We start from the raw sequence: 21,727 nt of genomic DNA, 5'->3' as shown, positions 1-21,727 counted from the left end.
GCTCGCTCATTGCGGGGGGCACAGCCATCGCTTGGCTTTGCTGTATTTGCTGCCTTTGCCTTTGCTCTGTTGTTTGTTTGCGCTGCGAGCTGTTCGCTGTTTGCATTTAAATTTAAATGAATGAAAAAGAAACTGGCATGAATTCGCCTCGACCCGCTGCCCCTCTCAAAAAAAACCCCCCTTGAAAACGAACGAGCGCGCCTACAAGTTGGCATATTTTCAATTTCCGTTTTTTACACAAACACAGCCAGGCACACAGATACAAATGGGCGAGGGGGGCGAGGCAGTGGGCCAGGGCGGTCGAGAGGGGGCTTGGGGGCCCAGGGGCGGCAACGTCCGGTTGGTTTTTAGTACGAAAAGTCGCAACAGCTGAATTCGCCGCCAGAGAGAGAGAGCGAGATACATTCGCCTGGGTTTATTCGTAATTCTCTGTTGAGATTAAAAAAGTGATCGTCTTATTTTTTTATAATTTCTAATCGTGATAAATTACAGATTCTAAATTGTTAGGGAACTAAAGAATATAACTTTATTTTAATGGTTTAAAGTAATAATTCCAAAACTAAAAATCTTTTGGGGATTGGTATAGGATTTTGTAACAAGCCTTCAATTTAATTCACTTTAATCCATAAGTCATTCATTTAAAATGAATTATTTTTGTTTAACTTTTCAACTCTCTCAACAATTACAAAATTTAGAAGTTTAAAAAAATGAGTTTGCCGCATTTTAGCAGAGACCTTAACAGGCAGTTAACAGAGGTTCTCAAAAGATAAATTCGCCCTCTCTTCGCCGCGAGTTAGCAGCGGGCGCTGTTAACAAAAATTAAAACGACTGCGGCTCATTTCGCTTCAAAACCTCGTGACGAGCGGTTGCCGCGATTGCCGCGTTCGCTGTCTTTCCGATTTCCTCAAAAATCAAGCCACTTTTTTGTATAAAACTACAACATTTTTTTTCGAAGCAACCACAACGATTAAACAAAACAAGCAACAATAGCCTGCTAAACAAAACAATTCACAACCCAGACGCGTCAAACAACAAACCATATATATTTTTATATATATATAAAACAACAACCAATCACTTGAAATTATTGTGTGTGGTGAAAAGTGAGTGTTTATTTTTGGGAAATTCAAATAGAAATAGAAATAGTTTACCAAACCAATCGCTTCCAATGGAAATCATGTGCCTAAAAATGCAAATTGCCCGAAGAAAATCAACAACGTCTATTTAAAACATAAAAAAAAGTCCAACTCAAGCCAATCAAATACAAAACGTGTTGGGAAAAAGTCAAATAACAAAAAAACGAAAAAAAAAGTACGGCAAATACAAAATCAAACAACAACAGTCTCTCGCGCACACAAATATTTTTATATTTTTATATATATATATGTACATATATAAAATTGCATAAAAATATTTTTTTACTCAAGACAACGACGCACACACACACGCAGCGACGAGATACACAGATACATTCGCCGCTCGCACACACGACGACGTGGCCCCCGCTTTCAGTGTGTTGGTGTATCTGTGTGTGATTGTGCGACGCCAGCGTCGCTGCTCCAACAACAAAAGCGGCAGCAGCAGCAGCAGCAACAACAACGACAGCAACAGCGGCAGCAACAACAACAACTATACCGCCGGTCGCCAAGTTGATTATTATTATTTTTTTGGCACGCCAAAAACCCAGCGCATATAATAATACGAGGTTGGCAAAAATAATAACAAAATCAAACATCGTCGCCGGCGTCGTTTTTGTGTTAATTAAATTTACTTTTGTGAATGAAATGCGAAAGAAAGCAAAGCGAAAAATCATCTTTAATAAATGCTAAATAAAACCAGCAGTCGCGATCGCGAGTAAGAATTTGAAGAATCCCCCTTCCAAAAATCGCCTTTGGATTATACCCAAAACTAAAAAGAAAAACCGAAATCATTTTGGATACTCCTCAAAAAAAAATCAAGGATTACACAACATTTATGGTGATTAATTACGGAATTTGTACCACGGATTGCTTTTGAAAATCAATGTAAGTTCGCCCCCTCACAGCTGCCAAGATATCTGGGTATATATCTCTCGAATCTCTCAGATACATAGATACATAGCCGCACAAATGGTGCAATTTCAGTTAATCACGTTTTGGCGTCTAACCTTCGGCCAGATGGATTGCCAGGAAATGCACAATTCTTGATAGAAATAATTGGTGTATATGTTTATTCCATGCGAATATCTGATTAATTTACGACTGCATCGTGACATGTTTTTTATTTCGAAAATAAACATAAGTAGTGATCAGCGTTCAGGAAGAAATCAGGTTTTTCCGATCCAAAACATCAGAGGAAAATAAACATTAAAAGCTATCAGAGATCAGGGAGAATTGTACAAACATTTTAGATTTTAGTGGGCCCAATATAAATTTTATTACTGGGTAAACAAGGTTTTTTTTTATTTTTTTTATTAAGAAAATGTCTACAGATTCCCTGAAAACAGGATATTATACTTAATTAAACAATCTTAAATACTGAGTTGTGTAAAACGCTCTTATCATTCTTGGTTCGATTTTTATTTTCTTGACTGGTACAAAACAATTTCTGCTTTCCAAAAACCCATTTCCTAGTCTTATTTTTGTTTTGCCCCGCTAAGATTCATCCGTTTTTTTCCTGCCCTCTAGAATTTCATTGAAGAAAACAAAACGTTCTATAGATAGAATCGCTTTGATCTCGCCTGAAAGTGCTAAAAATAAATATATATAAATGCATTAACTGTCAAAGTAAAATCAAATAAATTTCCCTGTTTTTTATTTGATAATGTGTAGAGTGTTGCCGTATTTTTTTCGCGGCTGCCGAACAAAATGTTTAACTGACATTTCAAGTTGTTTGTTTGTCTGGCCTCGTCTCCCATCGGTATTTGCTGATCGGACCAGACAGATAATCCCGATTCCATTCCCAATTCCAATTCCAATCCCAATCCCCGCCGTCACAGGAGAATATCACATTTTATTGAAAATAAATTGCTCTCCGATTCGGTGTGCATCTGCGGAGAAATTCTAGAATGTGAATTTATAAATTTGTTTCATTGTTGCCCAGCGATCGACTGATAATGGCCAGTCGATCCGATCCCATCCGATCTGGCGATCGATCGATCGATCGATCACAACCCGTTCCACAGAGAATTCCATTCACAAATCAGTCGACTGACGACTGACTTTAGCTAAACCCTTCTAATCAGTCGCCCAGTTTTTTATTCTTCGTACACTTTTTGTTTTGAGATGTGAGATGTGTGGCAAACCTTTGGACACTTGAGCGTGTTTTTCTACTCTATTTTTAAACACTTTTTCGTTGGGTTTAATCTACGAAAAACAGAAAGAGCGTGAGGTGAGGCAGTTTCGTCATCGATACTTCTTTTTTCGTTTGTGGCTCGATAAGACCAAGACCCCCAGGTATTAGGCTCGTTTTTTCGGGGCTTTGGCTCTGCCATTGCTTTTGCTTTCTTTTTCACGCTGACACACGCTTAAAAAATCAGAAGAAGTGGCGAGGACTGATAAACCAACGAAGAAATATTTAAGTTTATTTACTTTTTGCTGGCTGTTAATTTTTGGGGCTAACGGAAACGAGAGGCAGAATAAATAAAAGAGGCGTAAAAACTTTTCAACCGATAAGTTAAAATTTTTTTTTTTTGATCGATGGTCTGGTCTCGACATTTTTTTTTTTTTTGGTTTTAGGTAGGGGTTTTACCACTTTTCAATTGAATTAAGTGGCCTGCTGAGTTCTGTTTTCGGGTCGGGTTTTTGTGTTCTGAATTTATGTCATAGCCAAAAATACACAAATACAAATTTCATTCATAATGGAAGGAAATTCTCGCGTTGGTTTCATTTCGTTTCGTTTCGTTTCTGCCAAAAACATGTGCACACAAACATATCTGAATAAATAAATTAAATGCTTAATTTTTATTAGCTAAATAAACAGCTAGACACACAGCGAAGCACCAGCAGATCCACAATGACGTTGATGACGCAGACGCCAAATAGACAGCCAGATAGATGGGGAAGTCGTGAAGGTTTCCGAGGGGTATACAAACATACACCGATACTATATACACCCCTATATTCTTGTGGTCGAGCTGAGAACTTTGTAGATCACCTGTAACTTTGTATGAGAGACTAGCCTTTAATCAATCTAATGCTCCCGCCTCCGGCGCCTCCCCTTTCACCTGATTTATAGCAACTCGTCTATATATATATATCCAAACCATGCATATATCTTCCTCTGTCTTATTTGGGATATATCAAGAATAGTCGGCAAAAATAAAATTACACAAACAACAGCGAGAGGCCGAAATGACAGCAAATTAATTGCATTCGCAACACTAAAAATAGATAATCACGAAACTGTTACCAAAATGTAAGGCAGGCAAGATCTGCATAGGCTATACATATATCTATATCTATATCTATACACTATATATGTTGCGATACTGACGACAACAACCGACGACATAATTGAAACAACGGCTCAGGCGGGCGGTGCAGAAAGCTAAACATAGAAAACCAACTGCAAAGTGATCATAATAATCTATATAGAATACCAGAATACCAGAAAAGATATATCAAAACGATCAAGTGGAATGCGGGGAACTAACGGGCGAAATCTTGAACCCCCCATGTAACATTTACTGAACTCGAGGGAAAATAATAAGGTAAAGGGGATGGGCAGGCGCACGCTTCAATGGGTTGAGATTTCAGATATGCCGTATAGATGGGCATGGCACATATATAGTAAAGTATCTATAAGATATGTGTTTGTGCTGCCAGCAAAGCAAAACGCCAAATGACAGCCCAACAAGAACCGAACTGAACTCAACTCAACTGAGAGGGCAGCAACAACCATTTTTATGCCGCAAGCAAACATGTGATTTTCATTATTTTTGTCGTCGCACCGACGCTGAAAAAAAAGCGAAAAACGAAAAATGGCCTTTTTATTTTTGAAAATTATAATTTTTAAAAATAAATGCCACAACAACAACAAGCATGTTTGTTGTGGGGGCCAAACAGACAACTGCAATTGAAAGAGCTGACGACTAGTGGATTTATGAAGACTAAGAAGTAAATTCAAAGGGGCCTTAAATTGCTTATACTTTTTTTGGGTTAATCATTAATTAATGGGTCTGTGAAGAGTTTTAAATGAAGCTTTTAGAATGCATTAATCAGATTTATATTGTTTTTCGTAGGTTAATTATATATTAATGGAATTACTTTAGCAAAAGATTGGTTTTCTAGTAATTTAAAAAAGTATTTAAAGTAATGTTCTTAATATTCCATTTGATATGGATATGAATTTTCATGATATTTGTCATGCAGCTTAGTTAACGATTTATTTAATCGATTTAATTCCTATTTTCAATGCAAACTTGACTTACTATTCCCCAATGATTGCATGTTAAAGCTCTTTTTCTTGGCTCAAACTACGTTCTGAGGCTTTCCTGACAAATCTTGTCCATTAGCAGAACTAAGACAATAACTGCACCCCCTTTTCGTGCAGAGGGGTTCTCCCCAGATCAGCCCACGCCCAGAGCTCAGTTCCATTTGTTGTTTTTAGATCGGTTTCAGTTTTAGATGGATTTCAGCTAGGGGGAACTCGGAAGGGGTACGAGATTGGGAGGTGGGTGACCACCCAAGAGGCGAGGCGGTGGTCGAGCAACGCATACAAAACGCTCATTAATCGAGCGTCTTTAGAAATGGTCTAAACACACAGCCAGAGCCCTATATACACACACACATATATATCCATCGAATGTGTACAGACTATATGTGCGCAGCTAGAAAAAACAAATCGTTGCCCCATAGAATTGTCGTCAATGAATGGCTGACGACGACGACAACCTATGATAAAGCCAAAGATGCCGATGATGATAATATAGTGGCGATGATGACGATGATGCACAGAGCAGTCAGCATGGATAAAGTGAGCAAAGGATGACATTCCTGGGGGGTAGTGAGGTGGCAACTGCTTATGACAGCCCTTTGAATTGGAGTCGTAATGCAATTGCCTGGGCGTGACCTTTGCCACCAGCAGGTGACAACTTGGACACGTCCAAACAAATGCGAAATGCTGGCATTTCTCTCGGTCCTTATCCCCACTTCATATGCAAAGTCTGCACGTGTGCACTGGGGAAAAAGTGTCCAAAGAAAGAATATTATCAGGATTTTACTATAATAATTCCAGTAATAATAATACTTCAGATTAGCTACTTGTAAAATATACAATAAATCTTTCTCAAGTATTTAAATGTTATGTCAAATTGTATTACTTTCTCAGAATATTGAAACTATTTTAAGCTTTAACCTATGGGTTTGATAAGGAAATAATTTTGATAAGTGAAATTTATTTAAAATGGTAAGCCTTATCAGTAGAGTATTTAAATAGAACAGGCTTATATCCATACAAATTTAAACTCTTTATACAAATATAATCAGTTCTTTGGAACATACAACTATACATAATACCTATAAAAAAAGTAATTACCATGCTTTTCCATCTTGCTGATATGGTGATTCGTTTTTTTCCCGTGTGAGGTCAAAAATAGCTAACCGAGCGTGGGCCAGGACTTTATGTGTATTTATTATATCTGCGTGTGAGCGTAGGTGACCTCAAGACGGGCCCACGCAGCCTTCCTTTGGAGACCTCCAGTGGGCGTGCTCGTCCACCCAAAAACCCATTCCCCCACCACCCATCCCCGCCCCTTAAAAAACACTTTAAGCGTCAGTTTTCTCCGTCAGTCTTATCTAAAAGTTACAGGTGGGGCAGTGGAGCTCTCGGCATGGATATGCACTATAAGGCCGTGGCTTTCCGCTTCTTTTTTCACATCTTTACGTTTTTTTTTTGGGTTGTTTGTTGGAAAATCGGTGAGCTAAAAATAGATTTCGGTTGCCACGCTTCGAGGAAAATGAGGAAAATTAGGAGCGAGGCAGACGAGTCAAGTGCGTGTATCTGTGTGGCTTTTGTGGGCGGTTGGTTGCGTTGTCGTTTTGCTGCTGGTGTGTGTCTGGTCTTTTGGGGGTGTGTTCGTGACACGAAAAGTTGTTCTGGGGTCTTGATTACCCGACAATTCGTTTGATTTTCAATGTAACAATATATTCTAATAGTCCCCATTTGATGTTGGTGTTTTAACATTCTAGAGTTTGAGTATCAGATATGTTTATAACCTAAGGTTAAAAAACCTTTTCTATAAAACGTGATGTATTTCCTGGATATATATATCTTACATTAGTTTATAACTTATTTTGAGTATCAAATATATTTATAGCCTAAGGTTAAATAATCTTTTCATAAAAATTGATGTATTCGTTTGATATATATATCTTACATTAGTTTATAACTTATTTTTAAAAGTTAATATTGCTTATTCCATATATGGACTTAAGTATAATCACTTTCATTCTAAAAACCAAAGATTTAACCTCTGGTTAAAGTTTTTTAACTGACTTTGGTTGCTTTAATTAACCTTTAGGCTATACCTATTATTCTTGTTTGCTATCACTACCTTAAATTGGTTTTTGTTTGACATCCCTAGCCATTCAGAAAAGTTTCCTGCCAAAGTCACGCACTTTTGGCCCTCATTCTTTGATCAACTTTGGCTTTGCCTTCGCGCCTGTGGGTCTGTCTGTGTGTGGGTGAGTGGGATGTTGGGTGTTCCTTTTCGGCGAGTGTATGTGTGTCTGTGTGCGTGAATCTGAATCTGTGTTGTTTTTGTACATTAGGGCGGGTCAGGTTGTTTACATTGCCTTTCGCCAATTTCGGGTCTCTTTTTTCTTGTCAGGGGGCTGGTAGAAATCGGGTGGTTTTTGCGGGCCTATTGGGGACCCAATTGTTGTTGCTATTTCGGGGCAAGGACTCTATAAATAGCAGGGAAATTTATATAGCAGACACAGAGACAGACAACCTGGCGTTGTGTGTGGTGTGTGTGTGTGTGTGTCTTCCATTGACGTCATCACCAGCATGTCATGAGTTTTCTGTGCAATTCTTATTTATTTAGTTTCGTTGTCTTTTTTTTTGGGCCAAGCCAATGAGTGTGTATCTTACAGATACTCACCAACACTTAGACATTCTGCCAGCTGTCGCCTGTGCAGTCGACTGCGCAGTCAACGTCTCTGCCCGCTTCTGTGTGGGCGTTTGCGCGTGTAAGGATGTGAACGGAATTTTTGAATAGAACACGCAAATTAGATATAGAAAATTATGTGTATGCTCTATGCTCATGGCTCTATTAGTGTGCCCTGCCCTGCCTTCATTGTATTCAACATTATACTCAACATTCCCTATTTTTTTTGCTGTTTCGAGATAGGGTTGGGCCGTCTAGCAAAGTGTGGGCGTTGCTCGGGGATCTGGAGAAGGGAGAAATGGTTATAGGTAGAGTCATGATATTGCCGGCAGGAAGGTAACTGTATTATCATGTCGAAACTATAAAACCAGACAAAGGAAATTATGGTATATGTGGGGTATGAAAATGAGGATCTATTGCGTGGGAAAACTCAAGTGTTATGGAAGTGGAATCTTTATAAGATAGGAACTTCCTCAGCTGAACTACCAAAATCCACATTAGTCTTACCTATTTCTGATGAGATTCACTAAAGTAATGTATATATTAAACACCAAAATGGATCATAATTTCTAAACACAAACCATTGTAAAGTAAACAGTAAAGAATATATGATTTTGGTTTTAGGTTCGTGTTTTTGTTTTCATAATCTGATTCCGTTTCCCAGCCCCAAAGCAAATAAATCATCCCACATATCATTCCTTGGCAATGAGGCAACTTAACCCTCGACCCCGACCCTCGACTCCCCGATCATTCAGTTCTGTTTCTGTTATAATACCCCATTTACGAGTGCACCTTTTCAAGAATGAAGCGAATGCAGGCGATTGAGAATTACAACAAAGGAGGACGGTACGGGCAAAAAATAAAATGAAAGAAAGAAAAAGAAATAGAAATCCAAAATGAAAGGAGAGCAATCACCCATAGAGTGAGACGGCTAGATAAGGAAAAACAACCGAGCACTACGGGAAAAAGAGAAAATATTTTCCACAATGAAACATAGAAAACATCTGTTGGATGTTTCTATAAGGCCCAGACAAGAGCTGGTGTAGGAATCTCGACCGAACTGATGTTGCTGCTGGTGCTCGCTCAGATATTGCTGTTGCAATAGTGTGCTGCTGATGTTGCTGTTGCTGCCGTGCGCTTAGTGTTGCTGTTGTGCATGGCCAGACAAAAGGTGCAACACACAATGGAACACCACTTACGCACATGGATATGAGGTGGAAGGAGATGCGATGCCAAGGCAACACATGTTGCAGCTTCCTTTTTGGCTGCCACTTAACTGCAACTCACTTCAGTCATTACAACTCACGGAGGAGAATTCGAATTCTACCTGAAATCTACCTACTTTACGCACACACAACCCGATACGATACGATATACGGGATGCTGTGTTGCTGTAGCTGTAGCTGTAGCCTAGAGAAAACCAAGATCGGATGGGACGGAGACAATCAGCCCGAGAAAATCTTAAGGTCGATCACTTGTAGTTTATGGGCTTCTTCTTCTGCCTCTTCCTCTTCGCGTTCTCTAGACCTCTAGACCAGATCAAACCAGACCAGACAACAGACCAGCATTATAAGCCAGAGAAAAATAGGGGAGAAGAGTTGTTTAGTTTAAGGGAACTAGTTCTTAGGGGGTTCTAAAAAAATATATTTCTTGATTACTAAATTTTTTGATTATATGCACATTACAAGATAGAATGATGAGATATATTATAGTTCTATTTTTAATTTGGGGTATCTTTTAGAAATATCAAAATTATCTTCAGTGCATTATCAGAATACTAAAGTTTCTTCTGTTTTTATTTATTTCCTATGATTTTAAGTACCTCATGTTTATAAACAAGAACTAAATAAACCCAGACCATAGGTATGTAACACGATATTATGGGCATTACAATTTCCTGAACCAGTTCCCATCGGTGACATCTCTGAACGGTCGACCGTTGTCTGGGCCTCCAGTTTGATGCCATCTTCTTGGCTCAGCTCATTTGTTGGTGATTTGATCTTTTGCCTCTTCTCGGCTTCTTCTCCCCTCGAGAGGAACCCCCACTCCAATCCACACACTCCACTCCACTCCGCCGATCTCAACCAGAGTTGGCTTCAATGATTTCTATAAAAGTAGAGGAAAACCCGAGCCGAGCCGAGCTAAAACCATTCCATTCCAGACACAAGAATGAACATAATCATCATTATGATAATTATCATTCGGACCGACTTTGGTGTATATATCATTAACACACACACACTACGGAGTCTGGAGACTGTGAGAGTGTGCGTGAGCCCTTTGCCACATGTGCTGCTCATTTGCTTTGAAAACTATTAGCTGATGTTGCTGCTGGGACGGCTGATGTTGCTGCTGCTGCTGCTGCTGCTGTGGCTGCAACATATGGTTCGGTTGGGCATTTAAATAGTTTAATGATCTGTGCTCTGTGACTGGCTGTTGGTGTTGTTGTCGTGGCAGCAGCAACAGCAGCAACAACAGCAGCAGCAGCAGCAGCATCAGCACACCAGCAACAGCAACAGCACAGCAGCAACATCAAGCGATTCCCGTTTCAGTTTCAGTTTTCTCATTCGCGTTTTGTTCCCTCCGAGTTGCCTGCAGTCATTAGCGTTTCCTGTGTAGGTTTTTCATCTGTCGCTCTTCGCATTTCATTTATCTACTCATGTGTGTCTGCCCTCGGAGCGTGTGTATCCGCACATATTTTTAGCAGGGCTCACAAAACATATTTATAAAAGCGTAGCCCAAACGGGAGATTCCAAGCTGAAGGCAAAGTATACTTATAAATTAATGGAAGATTCTAAAATAAAGTTACGAGTCTTAAAAAAGAGTAGCAAGAATACTTCCACGTTTATTGCATTTTTTTCCATACCAGAACTTGACACAAATTCAGAATGAGGGGAAAAAACTAACTGAAACTGGAAAAGGTTGAAACATTTTTTTACACATCACTAAATTATAAGCACGATTTCCAGACATGATAAAATGAATTGCAACTCGTACTTTTTGTGTCGTCATTGCTGACAGCTTCAAAAATGCGTCCATAAACACTAGATCAGCATTAAAATAATTTAATACAATGTAGGCTTATTAAAATAACCCTAATATGTGTGACTTTTTGGAAAAGATTTTCGTGCATTAATATTCAATTAAATATATATGAAATATGAAATAAGTTTTGCCTTGCTTACTTTTGACTTAATAATGTCTTTTAATAAGCCCCTTTGAGTTAAAGCATCAATTAATTATCCTTTATTTTGTGTTTACTTCTGCCTCTTATTTTGTAAATAATTTAATTGGGTCATGCAATAACTTTTATTAATTAATTTGACAATTGGAACGGTAAACGTAGCCGTTGATAAGGCAAAGATCGGACTTCTCGGTCGCCAGAAACATTATTCGCCGGCTTATTAACCAGAATGGCAGCCCCAGCGAGGAAAAAAATTAAAATAAAACCTGTTTGCATTTGATTTTTGCCAGAGTTTATTTTTATATAAAAACGCCTCGCTTTGTGTGGTTGCTGTTATTGTTGGGCTGTCTGTCTGCCTTAAATAATTTTATTTAAATCGCAACTGGCAGTGACACTTGTTTGTGCAAACAGCCAAACAAACAAACAAACGCAAACCAACAAAGGCGAATCTCTTCTCCTCGAATCGTTTGAATGAATTAGCCGGGCGACAAAGACCTTCAATCCCCCCTCGTATTTTCACTTATTAATGAAAACGTTTCAAATGCCACATTTCACATTTCGTGCGCCATTGAATCACACTCCCTGCCAGCGAAATAATTTATTTTTTATTCAGACACCGCTGCGATCCAAGGTCAAAGTTTGCCCAAACGTAAAAATAAAAACAAAAAACCGAAAAAAAATAAAAATAAAATAAAAACAGCGAGGAAAAAGAATTTTAGCGCAATTAAAAATAAGCGAGTGAACGCAAAAAAGCAAACAAAATTGTTGTTGAAATTACGTTCAATGTTTTTGTATTCTATCTGCTGTGCCCAATTAATTTAAGAATGAAATCGAAATCTTGGCATTACTTTGGCGCTTTGCGTCAAGCAGCCGAAAAAAATAAACTTTGAATTATGTTTATTTATTTTTTATTGAGCAATTTGAATATGTTTTTTATGGCACGCATTTACACCTTTTAATTGGCATTTTACTGGCTCAAACTTGTTGGGAATTTATGGATAATTAAGAACTCAACTTCGATTTGCAACGTCATCCATTGGACTATATTCTATATCTATAACATCAAAGTCTTTCTCCTCGGCATTCATTCTTAAAAAAGCATATAAATAGTTTACTACCGAGAATTTTGTATATCAAAGAACGAAAAATGACGCTAACAGTTTTCTTCCCTCCCCCCAAAAAAAAAGTCGATTGCCAAATATATAAAGAGGAGGGACCTCTGATTTTCTTATTGGCAATCAGTGGCGATCCACTGCCAGTGCCCGAAAAAAAAAGAAGAAAAACCCGAAAAACCCCTCCTCCAATCGCCCCCACGACGTGTGTTTTCGTTGATTTTCTATTTTGTTTTTCCCAATTGTGATCATTCTCGAAAATTGTTTTTGAGTACCGGACATGACGTCAATAAGTGGGCGTTTGTGTTAATTTTTATACCCCCCGAAAAGCACACACTTAACCCACTCGCATACTTATAGCCGTGCATATATGCGTTCCCTGTATTTATTTCTTTTGGGGCGTAGAAATTTTCGTTGGCGCTAAAAACAATTTTTATGACGCACAATAATAATAATAATTCGTTGGGCTTTTTATCGTCAGATATAGGCGCATACATACAGTTGGGGTTAAGATAATAGTGGCATTACTTGGCTTTAAAAAATATACAAATTATGCTAAAATATAAATTTAAACACTTGCAAAGGTTTTTCTTGTATTACTTTGTTTCCTATTTAATTAAAGTTGCTTTAAGGTAACTTTTACTTCTATTTTTTTGAACTCAGCTGTCTGCGTGCCTGGCTCTTTTATTAATTTTTATGGAACAGCGACGCCATTTATTAATTTCCTGTATTTCCTTATTTGCCAGGGGGGCACCACGTGCCTTGCCTTTAATTATGTGTAAACAAATATTTATCTAAACGCGACGTCTGGCTTTCTGGGGTTTTCGATCCACGCGGCATCGATCGCATTACTCATACGCCGCGTTGACCGGATTAACTGCTGCATCGCTATAAATCCCAAAGAACATGCCATAAAAATACAGTTGTTTCGCCATAAAAATGCTTTATTTTAGATGGGCCGCTATCGCGATAGCGATCGTGCCATAATTAACATGATCACCATCAACGCCAAAAAAATGTACTCAGTCAAAGTTCAATTAGCATCATTTGCTTTATACATTCGCTTCGTTCTTCGCTCTCGATCGGTATATATATATAAACATTTCTATATTCAGAGCATACACATGCAAATGATTCGGGGTTCTCATTCTCATTCCGATTCCGAATTCGAATCGCTAATTTCTTTTTGATATGCCAAATCGAACAATTATGAAAGTTATCCCATTTATTTTTATGGCCCTACGTAATACGGAGCGGAGCGGAAATAAGTGGAAAGCGAGAGGAGAACCGAATGCTGAATGGAATTTTGGGTTTTGAATATTACGGCTGAATCAGATTGGCGGGGTGAAAGCAATTAAGGCAGCGATAATGGGGGTTAGCGGTGTCGAGGGCGCAAGCGGCGGCGGATCCAAAAAAAACAAGGAAAAAAAGAACATATAGTACTACGAAATACGCTCTTTCTCGTCTCCAGCAATTTGATCTTAAACATTTAGCAGTGGGGCCAAGCCCAGTTCCCTAGAAACCACGAAACACAATCTCCAAAACATCATGTCCCGCCGATTCGAGTGAACCCGAAAGCATTATGAACCGAAATAGTAATAATAATAATAATCATAAAGCCTGTGTGCCCTATGATGTTTACACACAAGTCATGCCGAACAAAAAATAAAAAATAAAACCATCTTTATCTGGTACACACATATAGTAAATATGAGGGGCGACCTTCTCTCACTTTGGTTTCCTAGCTGCGAAATTAATTACAAACATTAAAACCGTCGACGAAGAAAAGTTCACTTCACTTTGGCCATTTAATCCAAACAAAAGCATCTGCTTGGCACTTTGGACCCCGAGGCACGCCCTCGTGCTGGACTATTTCCACATTTCTACTATTTCTGGGCTCTTATTTATTTTGAGTTTATCCATAAGCATGGCGAACCCATCTACGTGCCGTTTTAATGGTGGCGAAAACTGCAAAATCGAATCGCGTGGCCTTCTTGCACTTTCTTTGGGGGTCGATAAATAAACGTGGATTACTTTTAGGCGTTGTTTATCTTAGGTGAGGTTTCTAAATATAAAAATGAAATGGTAAACAAATAGAAAATAATTATAAAACAGCTTGAAGATATAAGAAAATAAATAACAATTTTCAAAAAGATACTTCGGTTCTGAAGATTTTTATTTTTATACCAACTATAGATTATACCAACTATGGATTATTATATCATGTTAGATTATTTACTACTGTTTAGTTTATAAAATTGATTAATATAAAAATTCTGATCTGTAGACTTATTTCCCCTCCTTTTTCCTCTTCTTACAGAAAGCAATCTGAAAGAGCTGGCTGAATCTGCAAAAGGATGAAGGCAAATCGAGCTGAGTCAGGGCGCAGCAACTACGATCGGCGGCATTGAGGATCTCCGATCCGGATCTCGAGGTGGGGGAGCGATCTCGATCTCGAGGTGGAGCGACGAGCGGCTCAGGAGCGGAAGTGGAGGAGTGCAGCTGGGGGAGGAGTCCTGGTTACAACACTACATGGATCGCAGAAATGGCGGCGATCCCTTGGCGCCACCCCGGCCCCCGAAGTTATTACCGCGCGTGCATCGACCAAGGGCGCCGGAGCCGACGTTGAGTGGTGTCGACCATCATCCATCAGTGGGAGCCACATCTGCATCATCATCTGTATCATTTGCAACACCTGCAACAGCAATCCATAACAACAATTCACAGCAGCAACTTAGTATTAGCGCCGTCGCGAGCAACAACAACCACAACAACAACAACAATACGATATCGATAATACCCGCATCGCCGACTGATTTCGACGACTATCAGATCCACCATCTGACCTTTCTGCCCCAGCGTCCCAGCAGCCTGAGCCGGAACAGCAGTACGGCCTCCTCAACGACGGCCACGGGGATTAGTGTTTCGGGATCGGGTTCGGTTTCGGGATCATCCTCGAGCTTCACGAGGCGACGACCGCCGGCACCCATACCGCTGGTCAGCACCAACAACCACAACAACAACAACAACAACAACAACTTCCTTAGTCATTTCCAAAGCGCTGAGCCGGTGAGCAACGCTCTGGGCCAGCCGCCCGCCTCCCCCGTCACGCTGGCGCAACCGCGACCCGAATCCGAAAGGCTAACCAACGAGTATGTGGACACGCCGCTGCAACATGCGACGCGGTCGCAGCATCCGGCTGGCCAGCAGGATAATGGCCAGACGACCACCCACCACCTGTTGCTGCTGCCCCAGCGGAATCAGCATTTGCACCTGCAACAACATCAGCAGCAGCAGTTGCAACAGCAGCAGCAACACAACCTGCAACTGCAACAGCAGCAGCAGCAACAGCAACATGCGCGACTGGCGACGACGACGACGCAGGCGACGTCCGTTGGCAGCGACCACACCGATGGCTTACTACATTCGCACCTGCAACACAGCAACACCGCTAACAAACCACCCGCCTCGAAGCAGCCAGCACCACCACCCACCACTAGATTGGGTCTGGGTCTGAGCCAGCCCATCATCACCAAGCAGCCGGGAGTTGGGACGCAAAAGGAGCACATGCATGCGCTGGAGGAGCTGCTGCAACAGGGTGGCCTGGGTGGCAATGGCGGCGGCGGACCCCTGGTGATGACCGGCGATCCCAGCCAGCAGAATCCGATTGTGTGTCCACGGTGCGGCCGGTGCCGGTGCGAGCAGTGCCAGAGCCCCAGGCCGCTGCCCCAGACGTGGGTGTGCAACAAGACGTGCCTGTGCAGCGCCGAGTCGGTCATCGACTATGCCTCCTGCCTGTGCTGCGCCAAGGCCCTGTTCTACCACTGTGCCCGGGATAATGACCTGGACTGCGACGATGGCAATGGCACACCGTGCGTGGACAATCCCTGCTCCTGCGGCCCATACAAGCGTACCCAACGCTGGGGCTGGCTTGGAGCCCTGTCCATCTTCCTGCCCTGCCTGTGGTTCTATTGGCCCATGAGGGGCTGCATGAAGCTGTGCGAGAAGTGCTATGGGCGATTCGCGGGACGTGGCTGCCGGTGTCAGGGCATCGGTGGTGGACACGGCATGGGAGCGGGAGTGGGAGGAGGAGCCGGAGGCATTGGTTCCACCAGCAGCATGCTGCCCATTGTGCCGCTGGGCGTGAATGGCAGCGGGCTGGGTGGTGGAGTGAGCCTCTCCGGCGGCATCACGGATGGCGGACTCAACCAGAGCAATGGCAAGGCCATGGAGCATGGATGCAGTGCCGCCAGGAGCATCCTGCGCAAGGGTGACCTCACCCCAGAGAAGCGACTCCTGGACTCAAGTCCCGATTACTAAGGAGGTTCCCGCTTCCGCTTCTTCTTGTGCCCGGTTTTTTCCCCGAGCAAAAAACCCTCAGGCACAAAGGAATGGATCGTGAACACATACCCCCTATATATATATATACGGAAAATATTTAATATATGATTTAAAAGGATATATAAAAAAAAAGAGGAAAGATAGAAAGAAAGAAAGAAAAATTAAATAACCAAAGACTGCAAACAGATAATTATTAATTATTAGAAATGTTATTTAAAAAATAATTTTTGCTTAAAAAAAAACAAAACGAGTGGCGACGAGTGGAAGGAATAAAATAAAACAAACTGACGAAACGACGAATGCGATTAGGAATTATTTTTCGAACGATTTTTTTGTATTATTTGATTTTGTTTTTACTTGCTTAATTAACTCTTCAGTTCAATGTTCAATTTCTAAGTCAAATTCTTACTTTATATAACATAAATAGTTGTATGCGAAATAATTCCAATGAATTTTCCACGAATGTAAAGTAAACGGGCGAAAGTTTTTATTATTTTCATATACAAAACTGAAAAACTGAACAATTTGGGGCAAGCGTAACAAAACACCATATTATATATACCTATATACACACACGGGAGAACTTTTAGAGAAATATTCAATGGCGTAAATTAGTCAAATATTATACATATATACCAAGTCCAGTCCATTTTTGATGTTGTAGAGAGAACAGAAAACAAAAACCGAAAAAATTACACAAGAAATATTGTAGAACTTTACGAATTTAAATCTTAAAATTGATATGTATATGTATGTGTATGTATGTGTATGTGTGTGTTGAGGGCAATGAACTTTTCGATAAATTTAGAGCAACCTATAGACCAGTCTAAATGTGCTTAGATATCGATATAGATGTACTGCAAACCAAAAGTCAGTTAGTTTACTTTACCAACTACGGAGCCGGAACAAATCTTAGGAGCGAAAATATGGGATAACGAAATCGGTTGCTTATGAACTTATTTTATAGTTAAAGATCGGGTGGGCTCGTAGTGTTTCCAGCCAGCAGCCCCAAAAATGTGAGCAGGATTGTATATACGTATAATGAAATTTTTAAGCGAAATGCGAGATACAAAATGCAAGCAAATTCCAAATAATAGAAAAACAAAACAAAAAACCAAGCAAAACTTAAGTGTAACGATAAACCCCACATCTAAATGCAGCAAAAATACATACAAACGAAACAAACATTTTTTGTATAGAATATCCATATGAAATATGACAACAAAAACAGTGGCAAATTAGCAACTTAAAACAAATTTATACACGTAAAAGCAAGAAGCAAGCGAAAAAAGTAAATTAAAGATTAATGTTAAACACTAAAAACACATTACTATATATTCTATATATGTAATCTGTATATGTACTATATATAACTATATATATACGCCTAGATATACAAAACCAGAAAACTATGCTTAAAACTCCTAACTTCTAAACATTAAAAAAAACGCAACAAAAAAGGAAAAAGAAAAACCCCCAAAAACAAACTAAAAGCTGGAAAAACTCCTTAAAGCCTAGCCGTTAATGAAAATTCAAGAAGCGCAGACCTACAACAAAACAGAAAAAATTATACACGCATAAAGATAACGATAAAGATAAATATTAATATTTAAGGCACTCTATACATACAAAAAAAGCTATGCATAATGAATATTTATTTTATTTGTACATTTCATTATAATAAAATAAACTGAGTAGAAAGGAGGATGAGATGAGTAGGATGAGAGTATGTGGGGGGTTTTGAGTGCGAAACCCCCGGAGAACCAGAAGAACTTTATGTAATGTTTTTAGAATGTATGTTCCGTTAAAAACTACAAAATAAAAAAATCATATAATACTAAAAAATATAACAATCTCAATGTGTTTTATTGGAAGTTCTAGGTGGGATCTATTTGACGTTAATGATGGTTTATAAAGAAAGCTATCCTAACTAAATATTATTAGAAGTTATGCTGGAAAGATGCTGCTCAAGGAGAAACCTTCACATCATATCATATGATACTACAAACTTATGATCCCTTTTCTCCCCCGATCTGTGCTGTATCTGTGTGTGTGTGTTTCGGGCCCCTATGTGTTGGTGTGCCAAATGGCTATGGCAAAACTAAAGCAGCTGTTTCCGGTATTTGATTGATAGTGAACTGGCAGTTTGTTTATCTCGAGCGCACACGGACCGACCGGAGGCCCCGAGAACAGAACGCGATTCTCGTTTGGCTTCGGATTGGGGCTGCTCACACAGATACTCACGCACACTAGACCACACTCTCACACACACACTCACACATGGCCATCCAGCGGCAAACGAACGACGATGCTTCTGCTGCATTTTGCGGATGCTATTTGGGGCCGCCGTCGGCGCACTTATTTTTAAATTACTAAAAACTGAAAAAAAATAAATGAAAAAAAGAGGAAAAAAAAAGCAGAACAGAACAGAATGTTGCTGCCGTCGCCGATGTGTTGCTGCTGTGCTGTTGCTGTTGCTGTTGCTGCTGCACAAACATTGCGGGCGGCGGCGGCATCTCACCGACAACCTACGATGAAAATTTACAACGGAAGGCGCGCATCAAATGTTGCAGCCACATAAACACACTCTACACACACACACACACACACACACACCATCCCGTGTACTTAATTTAAATTTAACTGCAAAATATTTTCACTCGCACTGGAGGGAAGTCGGAAAAATATTTCGAAATCTCCTCTCCTCCGAAGATCTTTCACAACCCTTCAGACCGCCGGCACAGTCTACAGCTGATCGAGCTGAGCTCAAGAATCTATCCTAAATTAACCCATTTTATAAAGGCGTTCCTAAGAAAGTTTCTCTAAGATATAAGGGTACTTAAAAATATTAAGATTTAAAATGTCAGATATTTTTAATAGATCTCTAGGTACAATGTACCTGGTACATGTATTATGGAACCAAAAAAATCTAAGAAATAAAACTACCTTGCCTATTTTCATAGAAACTTGTTTATTTAAATTAAACAAGGGGTAACTTTGGATTTCTAATGGGGAAAAAAGCATTGTAAACATTGTTTTATAATTTATTTAAGTTTAGGCGTATATATAGATCTGAAATTTTAATATTATACAATGTGAAAATAGATTATTTTAGTACAAATTTATACCCAGCAAATAAAAGCTCACAATTAACTTATTTATAGAGTTATCTTTCAATATTTTCGAAAGAACAATCCCTTTAATCTTTGTAGGAAATCGTTTCCTAGCCTCGTATAAAATGGGTTAACTCAGCACGTGCAAAATTGTGTCAGCTGCGCGAATTTCTTTTTGTTTGCCCGTTTTGTTAATTAATGCAAAGTGCAGTAACCGTTTTGCATAATTGAAGGCAGCGACTGACTGCCCATTGCCCATTGCCCATTCCCATTGTGGCATTTCATTATTCAATCATAATTCGCGCGCTCAAACGCAAATTACAAACAGTCGGTCTATATACTATACAGTACTATATGGTGTGTGCGAGGGGCTGGGGCTGGGGCTGGTGATAACCCAGCGGATCGACCGGGGCTCTCGGGGTCATCCGGGCCTTTGCAAAAAGGAGGAGCACAAACAAATGGGAGGCACAAGAAGAAAAAGAGAATGAAACCGAAAGAAATAAAGGCAAATAATACATGACATTTTTTTTTTGTGCCTGTAATCAGTGGCGGGGCGACCGCAGACCAGCAAAGGGCGCAAAGGGGGGGCCTCCGATTCGGATCCAGACTATCCCCAGATAAGCCTTGCTGCACGAGACCTGCCAATTCGCTCGAAACTCGCTTCGATTGACACACTTTGGGGCGGATCACCGGAAAAAATATACCCAATATGGTTTAAAAGATCTGTTTTCAAGACTACGAAAAATGATCACACACCTAAAATACCATTTTTATGTGATTATATCATATTAATTTATCATATGTTTATGGATGATACCAAAACTATGATATTATCATCCCAGAAAAATATATTAATTACTAAATAACCTATTCAAAAATCATCTTATTCATCTTATCTTTACATTTTTAACAAAGTAAAATATTTCTGAGTGATTACAGGCTTAATGTATGAAGTGATATTAAATAAATTAGGACTAATATTATAGTTTCGATTATTTATTATAATATCATCTTCTGCAACTACGTTTTTTTCTCCGTGTAGCGAATGAATGAAGCAACAGCACTGAACTCGAACTCGAATACTCGCCGGCAAGAAGAGTCGCAAGATGCACTGCTCTGATTGAAGTGTGCTATATTTAACGAGCGAGCTGATTGCGTGCAATGCAATTCTGCCAATTCGAGTAACTCCCTCCCAAGGAGAACCCCCATACCATCCCATCTCCCTGGCCATTTTGGGGCTGTTCAGACTGACAGTTGCTCTAATGAATGAAGTTGATAAGGGAGCGCTGCCGACCCAATGGGAAATGAAATGCACTGGCCATGGGGAGTCATCGCTATCTCCCATTGATCATTAGATTTCCGAATAAACTATTATTATGCACGACGGCATTTCCATTTCCATTTCCCTTACCTCAACCTCCCCCGCTTTTCTCTTCCGTATCGATATCGGCTTTCGGGCGAATTCCTTTGAAGATTCTCTCATTCATTGCACGCAATGAATCAACTTTCGATCAGTTTTGCGATATCTCTGAACGGCATGTGCATACAGTGATCGCTCGCTAATTAGTAGGATACCATTGAGATCTTTAAAATGGCTGCCTAATTTTTGAAATATTTTAAAATTTGCTTACTCTATAGAGACACCTTTTTAAAATTCTGAAAGACGAGTGGATAGATAAACATATATTATATTAAATATTGTGTATTATACTGGCAATAAAATATTTTTAAATTTCTATAAACTGGGAATCGTTAATTGAACTTCATTTTTGGGAACCCTTTCCAAATAGATCCTTAAGTCCTTTGGCGGAATGTAACAACGGTTGAATATCCGCGAATCCCTGAGCCTTTGAGCCAAGCTTTACACACATTCCAACCCAGCTGATGG

The 21,727-nt window shown here is 39.8% G+C and overlaps 2 protein-coding genes across 4 annotated transcripts in view; both read left to right on the top strand.

Moving 5' to 3' along the window:
* RpL28 (ribosomal protein L28) overlaps window positions 1-21,727 on the top strand; it is a 384,986-nt gene that overhangs the window by 144,190 nt on the left and 219,069 nt on the right. The window lies entirely within an intron of this gene.
* On the top strand, window positions 832-18,579 carry sty (sprouty signaling antagonist). The gene is made up of 2 exons (XM_017070819.4): window positions 832-2,024; window positions 14,706-18,579. Exon 2 carries the CDS (start codon window positions 14,918-14,920, stop codon window positions 16,703-16,705), a length of 1,788 nt encoding a protein of 595 aa, XP_016926308.4. The 5' UTR covers window positions 832-2,024; window positions 14,706-14,917; the 3' UTR covers window positions 16,706-18,579.

Source organism: Drosophila suzukii, chromosome 3, assembly GCF_043229965.1.
Source record: "Drosophila suzukii chromosome 3, CBGP_Dsuzu_IsoJpt1.0, whole genome shotgun sequence".
Taxonomy (NCBI): Eukaryota; Metazoa; Arthropoda; class Insecta; order Diptera; family Drosophilidae; genus Drosophila; species Drosophila suzukii.
This window is presented reverse-complemented; position numbering and strand designations above follow the sequence as displayed.

Coding starts and splice junctions, on each gene's coding strand:
- sty (XM_017070819.4), top strand. CDS start 14,918: ATGGATCGCAGAAATGGCGGCGATCCCTTGGCGCCACCCCGGCCCCCG.